General features: G+C 45.0%; 1 protein-coding gene across 2 annotated transcripts in view; it reads right to left on the reverse strand.

Moving 5' to 3' along the window:
• Nucleotides 1–26,025, reverse strand: part of SERINC5 (serine incorporator 5) — a 149,075-nt gene that overhangs the window by 107,844 nt on the left and 15,206 nt on the right. The window contains exon 1 of one of the 2 annotated variants that reach the window (XM_013994946.2): nt 10,087–10,282. The exons of the other annotated variant lie outside the window; for it this stretch is intronic. Coding sequence (XP_013850400.1) covers nt 10,087–10,113 — 27 coding nt within the window. The 5' untranslated portion in view covers nt 10,114–10,282. Of the gene's footprint in view, nt 1–10,086; nt 10,283–26,025 lie in introns of those variants that run through there. 2 annotated transcript variants of the gene reach the window in all.

The raw sequence follows: 26,025 nt of genomic DNA on the forward strand, positions 1-26,025 counted from the left end.
ATTTGAGGGGTTGTGTATATGCATTTTTCCTACTTTTGTTTTGACTAGCCAGTTTTCATGAGGGGGAAAATGCTGTCTAATCACTATATACTGTAACTTTACTTCAAACCCGCTAATTGTTTCACAATTTATTCTGTGATAAAAACCCACCCTAAGTTTTTCCATAACAGCTGCTTTCCTTAAACATCAGCTCAACTTTAAGCTACCAAGGCAAACTACAGAAGAGAAGCCAAAAGTCAAACCCGGTTCCCTTTAAAATTCAAACAGATGTTTTACGCAATCAAACCAACCTACTATTTAAATTTCCTACACACACGCTACAGGGACTCCCAGATTATGTTCTAAAATCTTTTAAAAATCATTAGTACACAAGCTAGAAAATAGGGAGTTATCTCTGCTGGAAATGTTGTGGGGTGTTTTTTTTTTTTTTTTTTTTTTTTTTGTCTTTTTGCCTTTTTCTAGGGCCGCACTCATGGCATATGGAGGTTCCCAGGATAGGGGTCTAATCGGAGCTGTAGCCACCAGCCTACGCCAGAGCCACAGCAACACCAGATCCGAGCCACATCTGTGACCTACGCCACAGCTCACGGCAACACCAGATCCTTAACCCACTGAGCGAGGCCAGGGACCGAACCCACAACCTCATAGTTCCTAGTCGGATTCGTTAACCACTGAGCCACGACAGGAACTCCTGGAAATGTTTTAAAATACACTTCAACAAGGGGTGCAAAGGTTCACCTTGGGACCACTTGGAAAACCTGATGTTAGGGACAATAAAGGTGGTTTAGATGAGTAAGTAAATTGATCAATACTGCTCACAGCAGTCAGTCTTAATCCTACATTCAACTAACCAGAGCAAACAGAAATAGCAATTCACTAACAATGCGGCTTGACTCAGGACACTGAAAGAACACACAATTAGAAAGCAGCTTAGGGAGTTTCCATCTTGGTGCAATGGTTAACAAATCTGACTAGGAACCATGAGGTTGCAGGTTCGATCCCTGGCCTCGCTCAGTGGGTTAAGGATCCGGTGTTGCTGTGAGCTGTGGTGTAGGTCGAAGACGCGGCTCGGATCCCACATTGCTGTGGCTGTGGCATAGGCCAGGACTACAGCTCTGATTCGACCCCTAGCCTGGGAACCTCCAATATGCTGCTGGTGCGGCCCTAAAAACGGACAAAAGACAAAAATAAATAAATAAACAAAAAGAAAGACAGCAGTTTAGGCAAAGGATAACACGGAATCGGTCTAATGGCCTGCTCTGCAGACATCCCATGCTCTATGAGACATCCTTTTTAATGTCAGGTCATCATAGATGAACTGGCCTTGTACTGCTCTGAAATAAAAAGAGACGATGGATGCCCTCGTTACTGCTCTATCCTTGCTAGGCCCTTAGCTAAATGGCAATTTACATTAAGACGCTTGGGAAACTGAAAAATCTCACAGTTGACTCACTCCTGAATATTCAATATCTCTGGGACACCCACAAGAGATATTCACAGAGAGGCACGGAAAGGGGGTTTTACCTTTTCTCTCATTAGCAGAGAGATGAGTCAGAGGCTGCCTTCTGCTCCCTACAGATCAGCCTCCCTCAGCCCTCCCAGCAGAGCAATCCCACTCAGACCAAAGCTACTTGTCAACTCACCCAGGTCAGCTACAAAGTTGCCCAAGAAAACAAATCTGAAGGAGCAACCTTCTCATGCAGACACCCCAACTACAACAGCTTCACTCTCTTTACTGTCCAAGGTCCGTTTCCAACAACCTGAACTTGGCTGACGACATAGAGAGCTGTGTTAGCCAACAGCTCAACATCAGCCAAATCGCTATCTTTGTCAGCCAAAACAATGTGGCCATTTTACAGTATTTTGCCCGCATGCTATAAAATGAAGAGAAAAATAAAATTGCCAATACTAGTGCTAAGAAGGCCAGGTCTTGGAGTCCTCTTGTGGCTCAGGGGGTTAAGGACCTGGCATTTTCACTGCAGTGACTCAGGTTTGATCCCTAGCCTGGGAACTTCTACATGCTGTGAGAATCAACACACGTCTTTTCTATCAAAGGAAGCCTTGGTTACTCCATTTGTTCCTGTGTTGTCTGAGGCATGGCCAAAAAAAGCAGCAGCAGCACAGAACCTAGTGCAACTGAAACAGAGAGAAGCACCCTTCTGTAGCAGGAAACAGTGACTCAAACACCAATCACCATATAGGCAGATGGTATCCGCATAAGTGACTATAAAGAAAAAGACCAAAGTCAAAGAAGATGTTGAAAATGGTTGAACTATACTGTCAATGGCATAAAGGGGGTGTAGCTGGGATTTTCTCATTATTTTTAGTCTTTTGGGAATTCACTCACACACACACACACACACACACACACACACCTATTAACACATAAGCCTATGAACTGACTTTCACAGATTTGCATTTACTTAACACCTCTGGAAAACTGACAAGTTTGCCGGTAGAGAAATACACTATTTTCTCTTATGACACTTAATTTTCTGAGTGTAAGCCCAGAAAACATGGCTGCAAATAAGTGGCTGGTGCACTTGAAAAACTCCCTTGGCCACTCCACAACTCAGTACGAGTAGATCAAACAAAGCACCTACAACATAATCCCAACTCTGCAAAGTAAAATGATATATATTAAATATGAGTGACTGCTGTAAAACAGCAAAACATGGTTCTCCCTTGGTGATGATATGTGCTTCACAAACACTCCAAACTGATCAAAAAAGCAGCAGTCACGGAAAGAATGAACTTTTGTGCCTGGATCTCTTCCAAGGGTAGAAGCAACACATGATATGGTGAGGACCTAACATTTCCCATCACTATAAACAAAGAGCTACAGGGACAAGAGTTTTGTAACCAAAAGCACTCAACAGGGGATGCAGATAGGTCATAGCACGCACTCAGTCTAGGCGGAGAGAGGAAACTCTAGCACGCCATATCCAGGAAACAATTCTAGTGCATCAGACGACCACAAACTAGGTAGTGTGGACAGGTTTGGGGTGTAGTTCTGAAGAGAACTCTCAGGTAATGGGAAGGTCATTTCTGCAGGAAACACTTCTGAAGTGTGGCCTTGAAAGCAGAGATTTGGGTTGTACGGAGAAGGAGGAGAGTCATCTCCGGGAAATCAGTGCCTTTATGTGTGGGGTGTAACTTACCTTTTATTTTTTTTTTTAATTTTTTAAATTTTTTTTATTTTCCCACTGTATAACTTACCTTTTAAATAAGTCTTCAAGGACTGTTATGTGTGTGTGTGCCTGTCTGTCTGATTTAAGCTACAATCTAGAGGTGATCGGATGCCCTGATAAGGAAGACTCATTCCAGCTAACACTGAGGGCCACCCTCTAAAAGCCTCCTTCAGCCTCCTCGATGACCCCAGGTTTTGATAATCAGAATAATGATGAGAAATGGCGAAAACTGCAAGAACTCTACCCAAACCACTGCATGAAGATCTGATCAAACTTTAACATAGCTTCCAGAAGCCTAAGGCTGCATCCCTGGAGTGACTCTACTGCCTTTTGCCTTTAGAGTTCTTGTCTGGAAAAGCTCAGGGCTATAAAAAGAGACTTTTCTGTTCTAGCCAGCACCTAAGATAGGTGCTGACATCCTTTATTTTTTTTATTTTTTTTTTAGAGACCACACCCACGGCATATAGAAGTTCCCAGGCTAGGAGTCGAATAGGAGCTGTAGCCTACACCACAGCCACAGCAAGCAGGATCTGGGATCCGACCTGTGTCTGTGACCTACACTGAAGCTCACGACAATGCCAGATCCTTAACCTACTTAGTGGGGCCAGGGATCGAACCTATGTGGTCATGGACACAAGTGGGGTTTGTTACCACTGAGCCACCTTGGGAACTCCCTGACTTCCCTTTTTTTTTTTTTTTTTTTTTTTTTTTTTTGGTCTTTTTGCCTTTTCTGGGACGGCTCCCTCGGCATATGGAGGTTCCCAGGCTAGGGGTCTAATTGGAGCTGTAGCCACCGGTCTACACCAGAGCCACATCTTCGACCTGCCCCACAGCTCACAGCAATGTTGGATCCTTAATCCACTGAGGGAGGTCCAGGGATCGAACCCGCAACCTCATGGTTTCTAGTCGAATTTGTTAACCACTGCGCCACGGTGGGAACTCCCAAACAACACTTTATAAGGTCTCATTTCCCTAACTCAGACCCCCGCACCCTCTTCCCTCCTCCTTCATCCTTCCAGTCACCTGTGCAAGTTAGGATGGCAATCAGCTCTTTCCTACCGTCATTGAGGTGTTCCTGAATAAAACCTGTTTTCATTGCTTTAACTAATGTCCAGCTATATTTATCTTTTTTTCCTTTTTACGGCCTCACTTGCGGCATATGGAAGTTCCCAGGCTAGGGGTGAAATCAGAGCTTTGACTGCCCAGGCCCATGCCACAGCAGCGCTAGATCAGAGCCACATCTGTGACTCATGCTGCAGCTTGCAGCTGCAGCTCATGACAACACAGGATCCTTAACCCAATAACTGAGGCCAGGGATTGAACCCACATCCTCACAGGCACTTATGTTGGGTTCTTAACCCCCTGAGCCACAATGGGAACTCTGATTTATCTTTGACAATGGACAGTCCCTGGTAGCTGGAAATACCTTGGCGTGGGTATCCCTGCGCTTTCATGAACTGGCTACAAGGACTGAGTGAGTCTTCTGCCTGGGAATGGCACCCTGGGCTTGACTCATCCATGAGGTCCTGCTGCTTTAGCAGTCTTGGTCAAGTTTTGCCTTCTAGAAGGTTGTCACATTTGCCCAGGGGAGCAGGGACACTGCTTGTCAGTGCACCAAGAAGGGCAAATATGTGGAACTTTGTGAAGCCGCAGATCTGGCTACATGACTGTTCGTACCTGCCTCCTTGCTGATAAATGCACAAGTGGCCAAATCTGGTCTGAGACTTGTCCTTATAACCTGAAGCAGGTTGTAAGAAAGAAGCTAAACCTTGCCCATTTGTAACTCCTGGCAACCCCCAAGATCTACTGAGACAGCCTCAGAGCTGTGTATTTAAAACTGCCTTAAAGCCATTATAAGCAACAACCACAAGCAACAGTTCCTTATGATTTAATCATCCTATAATAAGAATAATAAAGAATTGGAGTTCCCGTTGTGGCGCAGCAGAAACAAATCCGACTAGAAGCCATTAGTTTCGGATTCGATCCCTGGTCTCTCTCAGTGGGTTAAGGATCTGACGTTGCCGTGAGATGTGGTGTAGGTCACAGACTCGCCTCGGATCCTGCATTACTGTGGCTGTGGTGGAGGCCGGCAGCTGTAGCTCCGATTAGATCCCTAGCCTAGGAACCTCCATATGCCTCGGGTGCAGCACTCAAAAAGACAAAAAAAAAAAAAAAAAGAAGAAGAATAAGGAATAGCAATTTCCAGGTTAAGAGCTCCAACTTAAGTCAGGTGGGCCAGTGCTGAAGGCCTGGCTCCCCCACTACCCAACATCAATCAAGTTAATTCATTTCTCTGCACTTCAGTTGCCTCACTTGGAGGAGGCCAACTAGAACATTACCCACCCCATAGGGTTATCGTGAAGAAAGAATGATATAATGCAGGTAAAAACAGCACACTTGGAGGCATGAACCGAACTCCAGCTATTGTTATTACTATCGTTAATGCTTATACTTGCCTTCAGTAAATGCTGCCAAGCCTTATTCTCAAACTGCCTTGAAAAGGGTGTTGAGATTTTCCGTTACACATCTCATTTCACCTCAGACAGGGTGTCCTGTCACTTTCTGTAATGATCTTTCCCCACACTTCCAGCCCCAACAGGCCCTTAAATCTCAGGAGAGCAAAGACAGACTTTGTTCATCACCCAGTGCCCAGGGGTCTACCACGGTGCTGGGTACCTAGAAAGTGTTGAGTGACCACTCTCCTGTGACCTCTCCTTCCATGAGCATCCAGTAGCCAAGAGCCTAAGGAAAACCAAAGTGTGTATCAGAGTCATTGCAAAAATAAAATGACCTAGGGTTTCCCGCTGTGGCTCAGCAAAAGCGAATCCGACTAGGAACTATGAAGTTGCAGGTTCTATCACTGGCCTTCCTCAGTGGGTTAAAGATCTGGCATTACCTTGAGCTGTACTGTAAGTCACAGACGCTGCTTGGTTCCTGTGTTGTTGTGAATGTGATGCAGGCTGGTAGCTACAGCTCCCATTCGACCCCTAACCTGGGAACCTCCTGTGCTATGGGCGCAGCCCTAAAAGCCAAAAAAGAAAAAAAAAAAAAAAAAAGAAAGACCTAGAGATGGTCCAGGTGCAAGTAGGTAATAGCCGCTCGAAGTTCCTTACTCTGCCAAACCCTGTCCTAGAGACTTAATCGCAAGCAATCCTCGCAATACCTCCAGGAAGTATTCAACATTCAACAGCTGAGGAAAACTGAGGTAAGTAGAGGGTAAGTAACATGGGCCCAGTCACACCAGTCCTCGGTGTCCAGATTCCCAAATCAAACCCAGCCCTGGGTCCAAAGCCTGGGCTCTTTTGTGGGTTACGAATTTTCCCTGATAGGGATCCAAGCTGCATCTGCGACCTACACCACAACTCACGGCAATGCCAGATCCCCGACTCACAAATCGAGGCCAGGGATCAAACTGGAGTCCTCAGGGATCCTAGTCGGGTTCGTTATCGCTGAGCCACGATGAGAACTCCTCTCCATTTAATTTATAACAGGCATCCCAAACGTAACAAAGCCAAAAGAAAACTGTGGGTTTTCCTTGCCAACTGTTCTCCTCGCTTCAAGCCTTCTACCTCACCTCAGTAGACAGCACGATCATCTATCCAGTTTGTGTCATAAACACAATCTCACATTTCCACACCCCACTTCTCAACAATGCAAAAGCCCAACTCTACCTCTAAAATACCCCCAGAAGGGAGTTGCTGTTGTGGCTCAGTGGTTAATGAATCTGACTAGGAACCACGAGGTCGCGGGTTCGATCCCTGGCCTTGCTTGTGGGTTAAGGATCCGGCATTGCCATGAACTGTGGTGTAGGTCGCAGACACGGCTCAGATCCCGCGTTGCTGTGGCTTTGGTCTAGGCCTAGGCTGGCGGCTACAGCTCTGATTAGACCCCTAGCCTGGGAACCTCCATGTGCCACAAGTGTGTCAGGAGCGGCCCTAGAAAAGGCCAAAAAAAAAAAAAAAAATACGCCTAGAAGTCAATGACATCCCACTGTGAGCACTACTACGCCCTAAATTAAGGTACCACACTCTGTCCTCCTTGTCTGCAGCAATAGCACATTGCCAGGATTCAAGCTCCACCAGGCAAGATTTTGGTTCATTGCTGAAGCCCTGAACACCGCTGGCACACAGGAGGAGGCAATAAAAAATATTCACTAAATGAACAGCTCTGACTGTTCTCCCTTACCTCCATGCTAGTCTCTGACACAGTCAAGTCTTCACCGCACCCAAAGTGATCTCCTTTTTTTTTTGTCTTTTTGCCTTTTCTAGGGCTGCTCCCAGGACATATGGAGGTTCCCAGGCTAGGGGTCTAATAGGAGCTGTAGCCACTGGCCTACACGACAGCCACACAGGATCCAAGCCGCGTCTGCAACCTACACCACAGCTCACGGCAACGCCGGGATCCTTAACCCACTGAGCAAGGCCAGGGATCGAACCCACAACCTCATGGTTCCTAGTCGGATTCATTAACCACTGCACCATGACGGGAACTCCATGATCTTCTAAGTGTAAATCAAGCCACCGTTCTCACCTCCTCAAAATCTTCCAACACCTCTCCCTGTAACAGGAATAAAATCCTAACTGCAATGGTGGGGCTGCCGGCCTCTGGTCACATCTGGTCATGTCTGCTTCTCTACCTCATCTACCTAAAGCCGCTCTGCCACCAGGACCTGTTACAGTACTCACTGTTGCATTGCTTACATGCTTATGAAATGCTGCCCCATCCCCACCCCCTAGCTGGACCGGCCACTGAGACAGAGATGACGTTTGTCTGGCTCACTGCCCTATCTCCAGCATCTCCACACAGTGATATTGTGACATAATCAGAAATTATATTTGGTCTTCATTCCTGGGTATGCGAGGCCCAGGAGACTTGTGGTTGGCAGCAGAAATGCGAGTGGGAGGGAGTCTTGGGGATTAAGCCCTCAACCTGTGGGACACTAATTCCAGGTAGGGTTAGAATTAAACTGAATTGTTGTACATCCAGTTAGTATCCAGAGAGTTGGGAAGTTGGTTGGTGGTAGTGGGGGGAACCCATACAATGATGGCAGAAGTGATGGAAGTAAAATCAATTCACAGGTACTCAAAGAAAAAAATTTTCTTTAAAGATTCATAGATAGCTTCTGAAGATGCTGTGGTTTCTTTAAATGTGAACTTCTTAACAGCCCCATCCACTCGAAATCACAATGTCGTTAACCCCCTCCCTGCAATGAGACCCACCACAGTGAAGCCTCAAGCAGTCCCAAGAAAGCAGAAGTTAACTTTCCAGTGATGAACCGCCAGGATTTGGTTCTTTCCAAAGTCCTGAGAGGGGGATTTTAGAAAGTCATTAAATTCTGCCAAAATACCAACCATACCAATAATTCTTTTACAAGCCCACTTGAATACTGGCAATGATGTTTAGACTCTTTATTAGCTGCTGGGAGCCACAGAAAGCTTCAAGGGGCTTTCAAGGGAATGGAGAACAGGTGCCTAAAATATCTGTAATGTAATTACTATATTAACAAAGTGTCACATTAAATTGGAACTATCTCAAAACAACAATGAAGGATTTGCAAAGCTTTCTTGAGATTCGGATCATTCGGAAAACAACTTTTTCTGGTGCACCTCCTCTCCAAAGCCCTGAGAAGGTGTTTAGCGTCCTTTAGGGTGTCTGAGTCTCCCTGACTCAGGCAGGGCAAGTCATTCTATCTCAGGTAAAAAACCTCAATTTCCTCATCTCTGAAAAGGCCAGCTTGAATGCATGCCAAGTACAGTATGAGACCTCAAAAACCAAGCGATAACTTCACATGGCTACGCAAGAGAGGGCGGACTATCTGCCAGTATAATCAGTCGATTACAAAAACCCACAGCTTAACCCCTGCCATCACTTACGGTCACCTACACTGTGGCCTTTGATTTGTCGCCAGGCTAAATGGATTAGGATGCAAGAACAGCCCTTGTACTTGAATGGCCCCCCGGAGTTAGACTCATCTGAGAAAATGCACCATTAAAACTCAGTACAAAAATGATGATAATCAACACGTCTAGGCAAGAGGGAGCGCGACGTTCCAAAGGCTTTACCTACTTTTTTTTTTTTTTCGAACTCTGCAGGAAGGAGTGAAATCAGCGTTAAGGCGTTAAAACGTACTACCTCTGCCCCAGGCACTACTAACCGGTAGAAGACGCCTATCCCAAGTGGACATACATGTTTAAGATATCATGAGTTTAACAGGCGAGAGTTACAAAACAGGTTCGGGCAAGTTCATGTGAAAGGAGGGATGGGAAGGCTCAAGCTCTTCCAAGGCAGCCGCGTTCGCGCCCAGCCAAGGTGGGTCGGGAAACTCAGGACACAGGGCTGAGTCTCCCCTGCGCCCAGCCCTGAGCACTGTGGTTTGGAAAGCAGGCTTCAAGACATTTTCGAACGAACAGAGCCAATGCCTTGTCAGATGTCCACAGCAACCTGCCTGGGCCATACAACCCAAGTTTCGTTCAGGTCATGTAAAAGGAGAGGTTGCCCAAACGCACGTCTTATTCTGGGTTCATGGGCTTGGCAGAGCCAGGTGGGCTACAGAGCTCAGCACCACACACTCCTGCCCTGGGGAGGAGGCGACGTGCCCCAGATTCTGTCGGGATACTCCGCCCAAGCCTTGACCGCCCCGCCCTAAACGAAGTTTCACAGCCGAACGGGAAGACCTTGGGATCGCCTCTAGGGCTTCCCCGTGTCCCTCCCGCCTGTCTGCCCACAGCACAGGGTTTCCCCGACCGCTGAGCGCCGCGCTCCAGCCCGAGGCAATAACCCAGGCGGCACGGGTCACCGGCCCCAGTTTCGCCCGCGGAGCTGGGGCGCGCACCCAGGGAAGCTGGCGCTGCCTCTGCTCCTGGCGGGGTCGCCCGATGCGTCTCCCCCAGCTCACCTGGCCCGCACAGCACTGCGCTGACATTGCGACGGCCGACCACCACCGGCGTGCTCTCCTGCTCTCAGCTTCCCTTTGGCCCTCTAGGCTCCCTCCTGGCTCTAGAGCCCCTCTCCAAGAAGGCTCACGCTTCCACGCCGCGCAGCTCCAGCTGAGCGCTAGGCACGGCGGCCTGGGTAAAAACAACCGCCTCCAAACCCCGCCCCGCCACCGCTGGCCCCTCCCCCCCGGTCCCCAGAGGCTGGCCGCCGAGTCTGAGCCTGAACCCGCCCCTTTGCTGGCGCACCGCCTCGGAGCAGGCCTGCCCCTCGCAGGCACTTCCGCTGGCGTCAGGCAGCTGGTGGCAGTGATCGCTTTCCGGTGCCGCGCTGGACTCCCGGGTCTGCCCGCCGTCGAGCCGGCCTCCCTATCGGTTCCCAACTCAATAAAGCTTGGAGCCCTGAGTGAGCGATTTTGAGTGTTCTGCGCTGAACTGGCGCATTGGGAATGGCTGAGAGCTGGTCTGTACTCTGCCTTGTGCCGAACTGGGATATCCATGAGATCCCTGTTCCAAAATTCTCTTTATCTTCCTCATCTGCCAAGATTGCTGAGCGCCCATTCTGCGTTTCCTAGGACATTGGTCTAATTTCCAGTCTCTCTTCCCCAACCCGTGTGACAGTGCATCCCGGTCCTGAAAATTAGTTTGCATTCCTGCTTCCTCTCACCAGACTCTAGCTTAAAAAAAAAAAAAAAAAAAAAAATCCCCAATATTCTGTGCAAAAGGCAGAGAGGCACCCCAAGTTTTTCCCTCTACCCAAATCTGCTCTCCTCATGGCTACTTCCCCAAGAAGAGGAATTTCTGTTAGTGCAAACTTTCACCAAACCCTTTTACTCCTTAAAGCAAGCATTACGTTTTTTGTTTTGTTTTGTTTTTTCTAGGGCCACACCCGCGATATATGGAGGTTCCCAGGCTAGGGGTCCAATTGGAGCTGCAGCCGCCAGCCTACAGCAGAGCCACAGCTACACCAGACCCCAGCCGCGTCTGCGACCTACATCACAGCTCACGGCAGCGCCAGGTCCTTAACCCACTGAGCGAGGCCAGGGATCGAACCTGCCACCTCGTGGCTCCTAGTCGGATTCGTTAACCACTTTGCCACGAGGGGAACTCCAAGCATTACATATTTTAGAAATGAGGCAACTGAAGCCCAAACAGTTTCAATAATTTGCCCAAAACATAACGGCAAAGCTGAAGAAGCAGGTGGACAGGAATCCACATCTCCCCCCTCTGATGTGATGCAAAGCCTGACCTTAAGCCTTTGGCAAAGTAGTGTCTTTGGGGGCAGTTTAGGAGGTGAAGACTTAGAGGAAAGTCTTAGCTGCAGAGGATCTCCCAGAATTGAGACAGGCTGGGAACAGGGATCCTCTACCAGAGTGCTTGCACCTGCACAAAGGGCTCCTTGAGCAACAGAATACAAAAAAATTATGTGACTAAAAATAACTGCACACATACACATTTGAGGCAATTTTGAGCAACAGGATACAAAAAGGTCACAAACTACAGGTTTTTCAGGTGCCAGGAGTAAAAGCAGAGTACTGTCCATGATCCCTGAATACTGTACCACCACAGGGTAGAGAGACTACCAAAGCTATGCCTTTTGTCAAACTCATCCATCCATCCCTGCAGTTATCCCATTTAAAGACCCAAGCAGCTTCCCTCCCAGAGCTGGCAAGTTCACCTGTTTCTTTTTTTTTTTTTTTTCCTTTTTTTTTTAGGGCCACACCCACAACCCAGATCCAATCGGAGCTGTAGCAGCCAGCCTACACCACAGCCACAGCAACGCAGGATCTGAGCCATGTCTGCAACCTATACCACAATACATGGCAATGCCGGATCCTTAACCCACTGAGCAAGGCCAGGGATTGAACCTTCGTCCTCATAGATACTAGTCTGATTTGTTAACCTCTGAGCCACAATGGGAACTCCAAGGGCACCTGTTTCTTGCTTTTTCTCCCTGATGCAGCAGCTTCAGCCCTAACTAACTAAGCCTTGCCTGAAATTCTTATCTGGCCTCTTAACAATTTCTGTTCATTAAACAGTCCAAGGACCGCGGTTGGTAACAGAATCTCCTAGAATCTCAGATGCCAGCATTTAGAAGAAGAAAAATAATGGGAGTTCCCGTAGTGACTCAGTGGTTAACGAATCTATCTAGGAACCATGAGGTTTCGGGTTCAATCCACAGCCTCATTCAGTGGGTTAAGGATCTGGTGTTGCCGTGAGCTGTGCTGTGGGTCGAAGACACGACTCGGGTCTGGCATTGCTGCGGCTGTGGCGTAGGCTGGCAGCTACAGCTCCGATTAGACCCCTAGCCTGGGACCCTCCATATGCTGTGGTGCCGCCCTAGAAAAGACAAAGGAAAAAAAAAAAGAAAAAGAATGGAGCAAGCCCTACTCAGAACCATGGGAAGTAATGAGAGTTGGCTCTAACTAAAATTTTAAAAATTATAATTTAAAAAAAGGAGGAGTTCCTAGGCCAGGGATAGAACCTGGGCACCACTGGGTTACAGGCCGAGCTGGTAGTAGGATCTAGGCCTCCAGAATCCTGTGCTCTTTTTGCCAAATTGATAACAATGTGTGAGGATTCTGTGACTATATTAGTAACAACATGGCAAAGAGAACATGATTTAATAATGGGAGACTTTGTAGACTATGTCCAAGGTACCTGCAAAACACAGCAGAAGCCTGTGCTTCTGGACCCATTAACTTATGAATTTTAACTCCACCAAGAACAGGCAGGGCAACCTCTGAGCCTCAGTTTTATCATCTGCGAAACGAGGACTAATAGTGCATAAAAGTCACCCCTACAGACTATGCAGAACAGGACCTGACCTTCATAAGCCCTAACTGGTATGAGTTAAAAAGACGTTAAGAAATAATTCTTCCTCCCTGCTGGGAGAACTCAAAGGAACGTGGCCACTGTCAACTGAAAGAAAAATGCACAAGGTGAAAGTATTCAGGGGCCCTTCTGTGGACCATAGCTCAGGAGTTAGCCACTTGGATGGGTCTGAAGAACTGCTCTGAAGAGATGAGAGCCCAGGTATATGTGCATTTTTTGCTGAAAAAAAAAAAAAAGTAGTCAAACATAAAAGATTACTGCTAATCACAAAGAACAGACATCTCATTAATTATTTTAATACTTTTCTATGAAAGGGGAAAGTGCAAGAATTTGGAGTTCCTGAAATTTAACCATCTAGGGGCTAGGATGTTTTGCCTTGGATTTGCATCTTCACTATATAGGGACAAAACATAGACTGCTTCCTATTTTTCTCCATTCTGAAGTCCCCTCACAATGCAGTCAGTGGGTGACTACAGTGACTAATGGCTTGATCCTTATAGAACTAGAGTTGCCCGAAACATTCTTTTCTTTACATCAAGTCTGGCTCTGAAGGCTTTACAGTTACTTTTTTTTTTTTGTCTTTTCTAGGGCTGCACCCACGACATACGGAGGTTCCCAGGCTAGGGGTCCAATTGGAGCTGTTGCTGCCGGCCTACGCCAGAGCCACAGCAGTGCCAAATCCGAGCCGCATCTACGACCTACAGCACAGCTCACAGCAACACCAGATCCTTAACCCAGTGAGCAAGGCCAGGGATCAAACTCGCAACCTCATAGTTTCTAGTTGGATTCATTAACCACTGAGCCACGATGGGAACTCCTACAGTTACTATTCAAGGTCTGGTCGATAGCATTATTTGCATCTGTGGTTAGTTAATAGAGGTAATATCAGAATAGAAGTAATGTCAGTAAGACATAACATAAAACATTGGCACCTTAATTTTATTTTAAGTACTCTGCAGGTCTTTTCAAGAACAACAGTTGTACACAGTGTTCTTAACTTGTAGGTAATTTTACAGTCCATCTCTTTTGATGTGGATTTTTCAGAAACCCTTGTTTCTGAAACAATAGACCTGTTTCAACAAGACTGCCGCTCTTGGCAGACCATGTGAAATATTTCCCCCCAAAAAATGTTCTTAAATTAACTACATTAGCTCCATTTATACAATTTAATTATACATGTATATATACAACGTATTATAAATAATTAGCTTATAATTTGCTGTCTTTCCCTCCTGAGTTTGAGGATTTTGTTTGTTTTTTCCTTTTTAGGAAGGAGAAGCCACTGTTGGGTTTAAAAAATACCAGTCACTGAACTGAAAACAATAGTGATATACATATGTTATTAAAGGAAAAAGCATAAGAGTACACTGGCTTTTTTTAACCTTTGAATTTAGAAAACTTCATTATAAATTTAATGTCCCGTTCAAGGATAGCTTAAAAGCAGAGAAAATTAGTCTAAGTACCTAAAATTTTCTCAAGTTTGAAAAAAACCCTACTGATGTGTTCTGTTGGTATTTAAATATAAAAGAAGAAATTTCTCTGTCATAAAATCTCTAGGGATCTCAACCTAGTAGTGAAACTTTAATTAATTCCAATTACAAGTAAACCACGAGGTAATCATTCCAGAACAGTCATCAATTTGGGACCTTAGGCAAAAAACCAATGAGAGTGTAATAGTGCCCCCACCCAACTCCTTATGGTAACTGCATTCTCCTTTATTTCTACTATTATATGTAGTTTTTTAAATTTTTATTTATTTATTTATTGCTTTTTAGGGGCACCTGCAGCATATGGAAGTTCCAGGCTAGGGGTTGAATAGGAGCTGCAGCCACCAGCCTACGCCACAGTCACAGCAATGCGGGATCCAAGCCCCATCTGCGACCTACACCAAAGCTCACAGCTACACCTGGATCCTTAAAGCCCTGAGCAAGGCCAGGGATCAAACCCGAAACTTTGTGGATGCTAGTCGGGTTCATTATCCTGTGAGCCACGATGGGAACTCCAGTTTTTCCTTCTTATCTCCATCTTTTTATTGTTGTTGTTTTGTTTTGTCTTTTTAGGGCAGCACTTGCAGCAATTGGAGGTTCCCAGGCTAGAGGACGAATTGAAGCTATAGCTGCCAGCCTACACCACAGCCACAGCAACACCAGATCTGAGCAGCATCTGTGACCAACACCACAGCTCACAGCAACGCTGAATCCTTAACCCACTAAGAGAGACCAGGGAACAAACCTGTGTCCTCACAGATGCTAGTCAGATTAATTTCCACTGAGCCATGACGGGAACTCCTTATCTCCATCTTTTAAAATAATATTCTTCTGCTCTGTTATTTCCTAATCTGTTGACTATATTTATTGTGTATTATCTTTTATGTTCCATGTGGGCTGAAAGCTTAACCCACCGGGCACTTCCATCTGCCATCTTGCCAATCTAATTATATCACAGTTTTCATAAAATTAAGTCAGGATTTATGTAATTATGGCTAGTACAAATTATTCACTGCAGAACCACATAGTGTATAAGGACAGCATTTCTTTCTTGTCACTTGTATTTTTCAATCTCATCCCTCTTTCCTAGAGAAGCAGTCCATTCTACTGGTTAGGGGGTCAAGATTCTTGAGCCATGCCCTAGAGTCAGAACTTTGCTGTGATTTTGAGCAAGTGACTTCATCTCTCTGTACCTGTTTCTTCTGCTTTATATGAGAAGGATTAATAAAAATATACACATAAAAGCACTTAAACAGAACCTAGCATGTATTTAGTATCTGGTGTTGTTTGGCTCCCATACTTTTTTATGGACCTAATCTTGATTTTTCTCTATCTGTCCATATGGCTTTTTTGTTGTTTTTGTTTGCTTTTTTCATTTTTGGCTGCCCTGAAGCATATAGAGTTCCAGGGCCAGGAATCAGATCTGACTTAAGGTGCAGCTGCAGCAATGACAGATTCTTAATCCACTGTGCCGGGCAGGGGATTGAACCTGCATCCCCGTGCTCCTAAAACGTAGCTGATCCCGTTGCGTCACAGAGGGAACTCCTCCATATGTCCATATGATCTGTTGTAATTCTTTTCCTCCAGATAATCCCTCACGTCAGATAGTCTGTCAATTCAAGCCCTTTCTCTCTCAGAGCTCTCCAAAACTACTGTAGTCGGATCCCTCCATGCTACTACTGACCACTGCCATTCTGTCCTGGCACTTCCCTTGGCTACTCTCTTCTGTTGGAGATCTGGCTTGCTGGAGTCCTCTTTATTGATTTATTCCCTTGTTTTGATGAGCATATTGGCAGACATAGGACTCCAAATCCCTACTTTTAGCCCTTAAACGGAGCAACTTAAAATACAAAGTATTCATTCTTTTTTAATACTCATCAATCTTTTACTTTTGTCTTTTTTTTTTTTTTTTTTTTTTTTGTCTTTTTAGGGCTGCACCTGTGGCATATGAAGGTTCCCTGGCTAGGGATCCATTCAGAGCTGTTTGCTGCCGGCCTACGCCAGAGCCACAGCAACGCTAGATCTGAGCAGAGTCTTCGACCTACACCACAACTCACGGCAATGCATTGAGGGACGCCCGGGATTGAACCCACAACCTCATGGTTTCTAGTCGGATTTGTTCCCACTGCACCACAACAGGAACTCCTCATCAATCATTTTTTAAAGTTTTATTGAAGTATAGTTGCGTTACAAAGGTTGTGATCATTTCTGCTGTACAGCAAAGTGATTCAGTCATACATATACACTTATCCATTCTCTTTCGGATTCTTTTCCCAAATATATCATAGAATATTGAGTAGAGGAGTTCTCTGTGCTATACGGCAGGTCCTCATTGGCCAAGCATTCCATATACCTCAGTGTGTATATGCCAATCCCAAACTCCCAGTCTGAGACAGAATACTAATTTAGGTAGGTAGAGTAGGAGCATGGGCTCTAATACATTCTTTTGATATGTTTATTGATTACTCTTTGTGGTTTAAGGGCTCCAGGGCCTCCACAGGCCTTGTTTTATTACAGGAAATGCGCATTCCCCACAGGCTTTGTTTACTACTGGAAATTCGAACCTCCAGCCCACTCCTCCACTGATAGAAAAGGAATGAGAGGAATGGTGACTTAATCTAAGGAAAGAAGACAAAGAAACCAGAAAACTTACAGGACATTTCCAATCCTAAAACCCCTATTGGACAAGGACTGATATAGGTAATTGAACAAGGCCAATGGGAAAAAACCACGTCTTTCTAGACCTCACATTGGAACCCTCCCCCTTGAAGGAATAAAAACCCCTAAAGGACAATAGAGAAAGAAGGCTTTTCTCCCCGCTCCCAGCTGTCCTGGGAGCTATTTGCTTTTCTTTAATAAAGATTTTGCTTGCTTGCTGCCTGTGTGTTCACGGAATTCATTCTTTGACTGCTGTGAACAAGAACCCGATTCCGGTATCATCTTTCTGGTATCTAGTCCATCTCCCCTCCTCTCGGTCCCTCCCCCCGCCCCCCACAAACCTGCCCCCTTTTGTTCATTCCTACCTTTAATTCCATTATCTCCTACCTCTTCAATTTTCTCTCTTCCAAGCATTTTCAGTCTTTCCTTTATTGAATCATTCTTAAGCTACAAACATGGTCAGATTTCTCCTAAATTAAACAAATGAAGACAACCTCCCTTGACTCGCCACCATCCTTTCCTCTTTCCTTTGTCTTAAAACTTCCAAGAGAGTGTGGCTCCACTCTCCTCAATCCTCTCTGGCCTGGATTCTGCCCTCCAGGCCACAGGAGCTGCAGATTCTATGGTCACTACTCCCCTAACCACGTCGCTCCTGCTCCTCAGCCTGCTTGAGACAGGAGAAATAATTCCTCCTTAAAATAATTTTCTTTTTATCTTGTCAATGAAAAAATATTGCTTGTCAAAGCAGTAAACAAAGGATATTGTAGCCATCAGGCCCCCACGTTACAGCTGCCCTTATGGCGAGCCCAAAGGGAACTCAGAATAGAAACAGGATGGCTGCCACCATGCCTTGAGCCACTGCAACCACGCCCATAGGTGCACCCTGAGGAGGCTCAGGATGAGAAAGCACTGGATACTCACAGATAGCTGAGGTGCATACCAAAGGAATGATTTCAATGAGCCCAGACTTCTGCACCGTCCCTTACACAGCAAAGCACTAAACTTCATTAATTTGAGCTATCTGGCTTTCTTAAACTCTTGTATATCCTGGCTCCTCCCTTACCTCTTTTTTTTGTCTTTTTGCCTTTTCTAGGGCCGCTCCCAAGGCATATGGAGGTTCCCAGGCTAGGGGTCTAATCGGAGCTGTAGCCGCCGGCCTACGCCACAGCCACAGCAATGCGGGATCCGAGCCACGTCTGCAACCTACACCACTGAGCAAGGCCAGGGATCTAACCCACAACCTCATTGTTCCTAGTCTGATTCGTTAACCACCGAGCCACGATGGGAACTCCCTCCCTTATCTCTTGAGAGCAGTTTCTCAGAGTTATCTGAGAGGGTGCCTCCTGGGATCAAGTCCTCAGTATTGTCCGTCAAATAAAACATAATTCTCAAATTTTAGGTTGTGCATTTTTTTCAGTCGACAATCTTTTAAATATTACTCCACTAATTCCCACTTAAAGGAATGTTTAAAGAAATGTGCTTTTATTGTTCCAAATTCAAGTAATGATAACAAATAAGCTAACAATGTGTCTTTTGCCCTTTTAGGCAGATGCTCTGGGGAACCAGAGAAATCTTTTGTAACTATCCTCAGCTGTATTGTGCATAGAGAAAAGTAATGATTCTTCAGCACTCAAATGGGTGCTTTAAAAGTTTTGCCCCAGTGTTTTAAAGATTCTCCATTTAATCCATTTCACATTATTAATTTGTTTGGCAAGTCCTCTGAGTATAAATAATCTGAAGGAAAATACTCCTATATAACACCCCAGGGAGCCCAGGTTAATGAAGTGGGTTGTTCAACAGGTTTTTCAGCATTGCTCAACCTTCCTGGGAACAAATTAAATTTTTTTTTTTTTTTTTTTTTTACTTTTTAGGGCCTTAGGTGCAGCATATGGAAGTTTCCAGGCTAGGGGTCAAACTGGAGCTGTAGCTAGTGCCCTACACCACAGCCACAGCAACATGGGATCTGAGTCTCATCTGCAACATACACCATAGCTCACAGCAACGCTGGATCCTTAAGCCACTGAGCAAGGTCAGGGATCAAACCTGCATCCTCATGGATACTAGTCGGATTTGTTTCCGCCGAGCCATAACAGGAACTCCCCAAATTAATTTTTTTTTAAGTCTTCTTGGACTAAGGGCCTAGTTGTCATGTTAACGGGAAAAATATATATATTTATATTCTTCTTATACTATATATATAAGAAACTCCTACAGTCAGATTTTGAGTTAACCTTTCTGTTAAGAAAACTAAGTAGGGGGAGTTCCCATCGTGGCTCAGTAGTTAACGAATCTGACTAGGAACCACGAGGTTGCGGGTTCGACCCCTGGCCTCGCTCAGTGGGTTAAGGATCCGCCATTGCCGTGAGCTGTTGTGTAGGCTGCAGACGCGGCTCGGATCCCGTGTTGCTGTGGCTCTGGCGTAGGTTGCTGGCTACAGCTCTGATTAGACCTCTAGCTTGGGACCCTCCATATGCTGTGGGAAGTGGCCCTAGAAAAGGCAAAAAGACAAAAAAAAAAAAAAAAAGAAAGAAAACTAAGTAGGAATGTCAATTAAGTATGCAGTAGTCTTTGAGTCGATTTTTGAAAATTTCCAATTTCTTCTCTTAGAAATAAATATTTGGGTAAATCAAGGAAATAATCGTTGTTACAATCACTCTTCAACTTTGTTATGAATGTTCCCCGAACTCAGCCTCTGCTCACCGGTGCTGAATAGAAACTCGGAGACAGAGTTTTGGGTGAAGGAGAAAAAATAGCTTTATTGCTTTGCCAGGCAAAGGAGAGTCACAGTAGGCTAATGCTTTAAAGACTGTGCCCCCCTTAGGAGAGAAGGGGGAGGTGGTTTTATAGTTTGGGGAGTGAAAAATTGGGCCACAGACAAGGATCAGGATAGAGGCAAGCTTGCATGTTTTCAAAGCTGGTGTTCAGTAGTCTGGTGGTGTCTCCTTTCCAGAATAAAGAATGCTTCACTAACACCTTCCATTTGTTGAGGGTTTTCGTTCTGCAGAAGAACTCAAAGATATTGTTATCCATATCCCTTGAAGAGGGACCAGGACCCTGTCCCCAAAGCTGTACTGTTGTTTCTCGATTGCTCCTCTCCGGTCTCTGCATCTCCTCCCTTCCCTGAGTAGCAACTGTTTGAACCTGCCCTTTGGAACTCAGGAAAGGTCATGGAGGCTGAAGTTTATTCCCCGAAAACAAGAAATGGGGGACACAGAAAGGATTGTGTGCTCAGGAGCCCACAGGGCCCTGCTTGGTTTCATGAACTTTAAAAAACGCTTATGAAAACATCTCATTTTTGTTCTTCTGCATACCAAAGAAATTTTAAAATTCAATCCACAAAACTTTTCATATCCTGATTTTAAGTAAACAAATTCAGAAGGGCTAGATGTTGGGGGCTGGGGGTGGGGGTGGGTGTGAAGCGGACAAAAATGAGATCAGGCATCCTTTTCACTTTTCCTAGTTAATCCATTCTAATTAATTTCCTGAGCAGAAGAATAAGAGGTGAGCCCATTTCTTCAAATAACAGCACTTTGTGTTGTCTTATCTTTTAAATACGTATTTAAAGAGACTGCTCCTGCTGGTTTGTTTCAAATTCGCTTTGTATAATCCACCCTTTGAAGTAAGTGCTCTTTGGAGATGACTGGTTTTAAAAGAACCCCAGTCAGTTAACTGCCTGTGAAACCATATAGTTTCATGGAAATCAATAAAAGACTTTCATTGAGGGTTTCACTTGAAAGGTGTTTACATTGTTCTGTGAAGACTGGAAAAGCGGAAGAAGCTTCCTGAGGTTTCATAGAAAGACAATCCAGCTTATTTATTCATAATAGGATTTTGGTTACAGAAGAGCATTTTAGATTCAACAGTAAGCGAATTTTAAATGGCTGAGAAAGATCGTTAAGAAAAACTTCAAAGACCATTTCATTTTTGTTTCCCTCTTTAATGCGAAAAGGAAGAGGAAAACACCCAGGGAAGAAAGTTATTAATTCTGAAACCCAAAGGAAAAGTTTAAAAAAATAGCTGCTCTCAGAAAAAAAAAAAAAAAAAAAAGATGCACTTATTGAACTGACATCATTAATCAATAATTGTTGGTTTTTTCCGCGTTTTTCCCCATGTTGATTCTAGCAGGTTGAAAGCAAGATTAAACACTCCTATTCCCTTGCTTTATTTAAAAGCAGTGGGGGAGTTTCTGTCGTGGCTCAGCGGTTACCAACCCGACTAGTATCCATGAGAACTCAGGTTGGATCCCTGGCCTCGCTCAGTGGGTTAAGGATCTGGCGTTGCTGTGAGCTATGGAGCTTGGATCTGGCGTTGCTGTGAGTGCAACCCTCAAAAAAAAAGAAAAAAAAAAAAAATACAAGCAGTGGGGAGTTCCCATTGTGGCTCAGCAGGTAATGATCCCAACTAGTATCCATGAGGATGCAGTTTAGATTCCTGGCCTCACTAGGTGGGCTAAGGATCCAGCGGTGCTTTGGCTGTGGGTAGGCCAGCAGCTGCAGCTCCGATTCGACTCTTAGCTTGAGAACTTCCATATGCTGCACATGTGACCCTAAAAAGCAAAAATAAAGCAAAAATAAATAAATAAAAGCAGTGGGCTTCTATTCTATAACTGGACTACATTTTCTGAAGAAGCAAATAGAGGTAAATGTTAAATGGCGGTTAGACAAACAATGAAATGTGAGGGAAATCTACCAAGAGTGGATATAGGATTGTTTCTCAAATCCTTACTACCTTTCGCTCCCTTCGTGATCACCAGGTCCCTCTAGCCTTGGTGGTGGGAAAAGGAATCATTTATTGCACTTCTACCCGATGCCCAGTTTTATATACACCTTATTTAATCCTCATAACAACCTTTAAAAAATAAACAAAATAATAACTGCAGTAACCAGGCCCCAGGCAGAGTGCCACAGCAATAAAATAACTGCCAGTGATACTAAGGCCGAATCCCAGTCCACCACCTGAGCTGCTGAGCTGCTGACTTGAGGGGCACCCTAAAAAGGCAAGTTGCACCTCCGGGAGGAGGCTATGGGACAGCAGCATGAATCCGGCAAAGCCGACCCCAGTGACCTCACCCACCCTCTGCGGCGGTGTCCTGCTGCCCTGTCTTCCCTTTAATTCAAGTCATAAGTTGCCAGCTTCCCCTGAAGCCCAGTGCTTCTCATTCTTTTCCATTAGTTATTCCTGCCATACACACACACACACACACACACACACACAGAGTGCCAGGGAAACCTCTTTCACCCCAGCACTTATTCTTTTTTTTTTTTCTTTGACTTTTTTCTTTTTTATGGCCGCACCCGCAGCATATGGAAGTTCCCAGGCTAGGGGTCTAATCGGAGCTACAGCTGCCAGCCTACACCACAGCCACCAACACAGGATCCGAGCCACATCTGCAACCTACACCACAGCTCACAGCAACGCTGGATCCTTAACCCACTGAGCAGGGCCAGGGATCGAACCCGCAACGTCATGGTTCCTAGTCAGATTTCTTTCCACTGCACCACGACGAGAACTCCGCCAGCACTTAATTCTTGAAAAACCAGTCACTCCATCTTCTGTCACAAAGTGCTTCTGAACCTTCTCTCCCCATCCTCTCTGGATGAAGGGACTCTACCTCAAAGGGACGTGACACACATCCAACATCCTTAGGCATATTCATGTCCAACCTGCCCCTCAAAGTATGAAATTCGAAATGAGGATGTGTGACTTGAGCCATAGTAAAACTGAGGTAAGGAACAAGCACCACACTTTTTTTGCTGGGATTTAGGACCTATTAGTAGAAAATGCAGAATTGAGGCCACATTGTAGACTTGAGGGTGGAGGGGTAGAGACAAGGAGGAAGGAAAGCAGAGGACCCTGCATTTAGCAGAGAAAAGTCTCCACTCAAGATTCCCCCAAGGGCAACCTTAGATACCAATTTGTGAAAGGCCTGTGATGTACAGAGCCAGTCTCCAGACTTAACTTCTAGCCCTTGAAAGGTTAATGGTGATGACTTCATATCCTCAACTTGAGATAACTTTGGGGAGCGTTCTCTTTTAGAAGTACTAGATTTCCTGCTGTGGTTATTTTAAGATTCCTTTGGAGCACAGAAGCTTTTGGAAAGATAGGAGACAGAGTATAATGTTTTAGCTTCTACAGTAAGAATAAGGGTGGGGTTCAGGGCTTGGAGAAAGAAATGGCAGGAGTTCCCGTCGTGGCTCAGTGGTTAACGAATCCGACTAGGAACCGTGAGGTTTCGGGTTTGAGCCCTGGCCTTTCTCAGTGGGTTAAGAATCCAGCGTTGCCGTGAGCGGTGGTATAGGTCGAAGACGTGGCTCAGATCCTGCATTGCTATGGCTCTGGCATAGGCTGGCAGCTACAACTCTGATTAGACCCCTAGCCTGGGAACCTCCATATGCTGTGGGAGCGGTCCTAGAAAAGGCAAAAAGACAAAAAAAAAAAAAAAGAAAGAAAGAAAGAAATGGCAGTAGATGTAAAGCCTTCTTGGCTTCTATGTCTTTAAGAATGTCAAATGCTGACTTCATATATGCCACATCCACTGCAACTGGATGTGGGGTGGCGATCAGCCTGGACCCTGGTGGACAGGTGACATCTGTCTTCATCTCCCCTCAAGCCCTGCTCCCTGAGAATCTCCAAGAAGAGACAATACCCTAACCTAACCAGCTCTAGAAGTTAATTACACAGGGAGTGCCTGGGGACAAACAGGACAAACAGATGGGATCAAAATGTTAGGATATGAACCCCTGCATTTCTGTCTTACCATAGTTGATACCAGTGCCCCTGGATTTCGGGGAAGAACCCCAGCCAAGAACTACCAGCTCTAACATGATGGGAGGTGAGGCAAGGGAACGCCATCATGTCCCATTGACTCAATGTAGTACCTGTTTTCATCTCTATGTCCAAAGCAGGGCAGGGGTTACAAGGGCACCTCGGGAAAAGGACAGCTCATATAGTCAGGCTAGTCTTACACTTTTGTTCTGGTGAAATAATTTAAGAACAAAGGGGAAGAGGTTTGGGGTTCAAAATGAAAGATTTAGTGATTACATTTATCTTCCCTCTTTCTCAGTATCTACATTTATTTTTTCAATAATTCGTTTTCTTAGATCTCACATGTAAGTGTGATTCTACAGAATTTGTCTTTTTCTGCAAGATTTATTTCACTTGGCACAACACCCTCAAGTTCCACCTATGTTCTCACAAATGGCACGATTTCCCTTTTTTTGTGGCTAAATAATATTGTAGTATATGTCGCATAGCTTCTTTATCTATTCATCTGTCCATTTAGACACTTAGGTTTTTTTCCATTACCTGACTATTCTAAATAATGCTGTGATGAATATGGAGGTGCTGTTATCTCCTCTAGTTAGTGATTTTGAGTAGGAGGTGGATGGGCCCCCGGGCTGAGAACAGCTGGGACTTGTTAGGCCAAGTGAACTGGGCCTTGCTTCTCTGACACATCAAGGAAAAAGTTAATTGCAGGAGCTGAGCTCTGCTGGACTAGAAAGATAAGATGACCACTTCAATTACTCCTAGGGTCAAGGAGACCTCCCCAATTACACATGCGCAGTAAGACTCCTGGGGTCAGAAAGGCAGGGGGTCCCAGGCCATAATAAGTCCTGATACCATCCTGGCACCCTTTGCTCTGGAATCCATCTTTGCCAAAAGATGCAGACAAAAACTGGGGAGGATCCTGTGTCCAGTTAGGTGTGAGACAAGACTTAAAACAAGATAATTGGCTAAAGCTAAACAAAGACCCAGAAGAACCATGCTATATAAGTGATTTAAATCACCTCTCTGGTGTGTTCCTCACTCAGGGGGACACCGGCACCCCTCTTTAGGGTGTATGTTACTTCTTTGCTTCTGACTTAAATAAACTGCTCCTCTGTGTGCTCTCCCACATGCTGTCCTGTGACTCTAACAAGAAACTTTATACCTGTTTTTACAGTTTTTGCCTCCTTGAAACATGCTTGCTTTCAACAGGGGGCAAGAATCAGGGCAATTCTACTTTTAGCCTCGAGCTACTCCAGGGACTAGGACTCCTGGTTTTTACCCAGGCTGCCCAGGTTCAATTCCTGAACAGAAAATTAAGATCTCACTTCAAGCCATCCCTCACTGCTGTCTCTCTGAGATCAGAACTGCTAAATCACATGGTAGATCTATTTTTAATTTTTTATTTAGGAACTGTCATACTGTTTTCCACTGTACAAATTAACCTGCTAACGGTGCACTAGGTTCTCTTTTCTCCACATCCTTGCTGGTACTTGTTATCATTCATGCTTTGATAATAGCCATTCTAGCAAGTGTGATGAGACATTTCACTGTCGTTTTGATTTGCATTTCCAGATGATTAGTATTATTAAGCTTTTCATGCACCTATTAGCCACCTGAATACCTTCTTTGGAAATATTCTATTTAGATCCATTGTTCACTTTTAATCAGATTATTTAATTTTTGAATATTGAGTTTGAGTTCCTTGTATATTTTAGATATTAATCCCTTATTAGATGTGTGGGGTTTTCAGGGTTTTTCAGGGGTGGGGGTGGGCTGCACTCATGGCATATATGCAAGTTCCCAGGTCAGGGATCAAACCCATGCTGCAGTTGCAACTGGCACCACAGCTGCAGCAATGCTGGATCCTCAAACCATTGCACCACACAGAAATGTCCTCAGATGTATGTTTTCCAAATATTTTTACCCATTCCATAGGCTACCTTTTCATTTTGTTGATGGTTTACTTTGCTATGTAGAGTTTTTCAGTCTGATATAGCCCCACTTGCTTTTTTTGTTTGTTTGTTTTTGTTGCTTGTGCTTCCAGTGTTGTATCCAAGAAATCATTGCCAAGAACGAAGTCTTTGGGATTTTTCCCTATGTTTTCTTCTAGGACTTTCATTTTATTTTATTTTTTTAATGATTTTTACTTTTTTC

This window comes from Sus scrofa, chromosome 2, assembly GCF_000003025.6.
Source record: "Sus scrofa isolate TJ Tabasco breed Duroc chromosome 2, Sscrofa11.1, whole genome shotgun sequence".
Taxonomy (NCBI): domain Eukaryota; kingdom Metazoa; phylum Chordata; class Mammalia; order Artiodactyla; family Suidae; genus Sus; species Sus scrofa.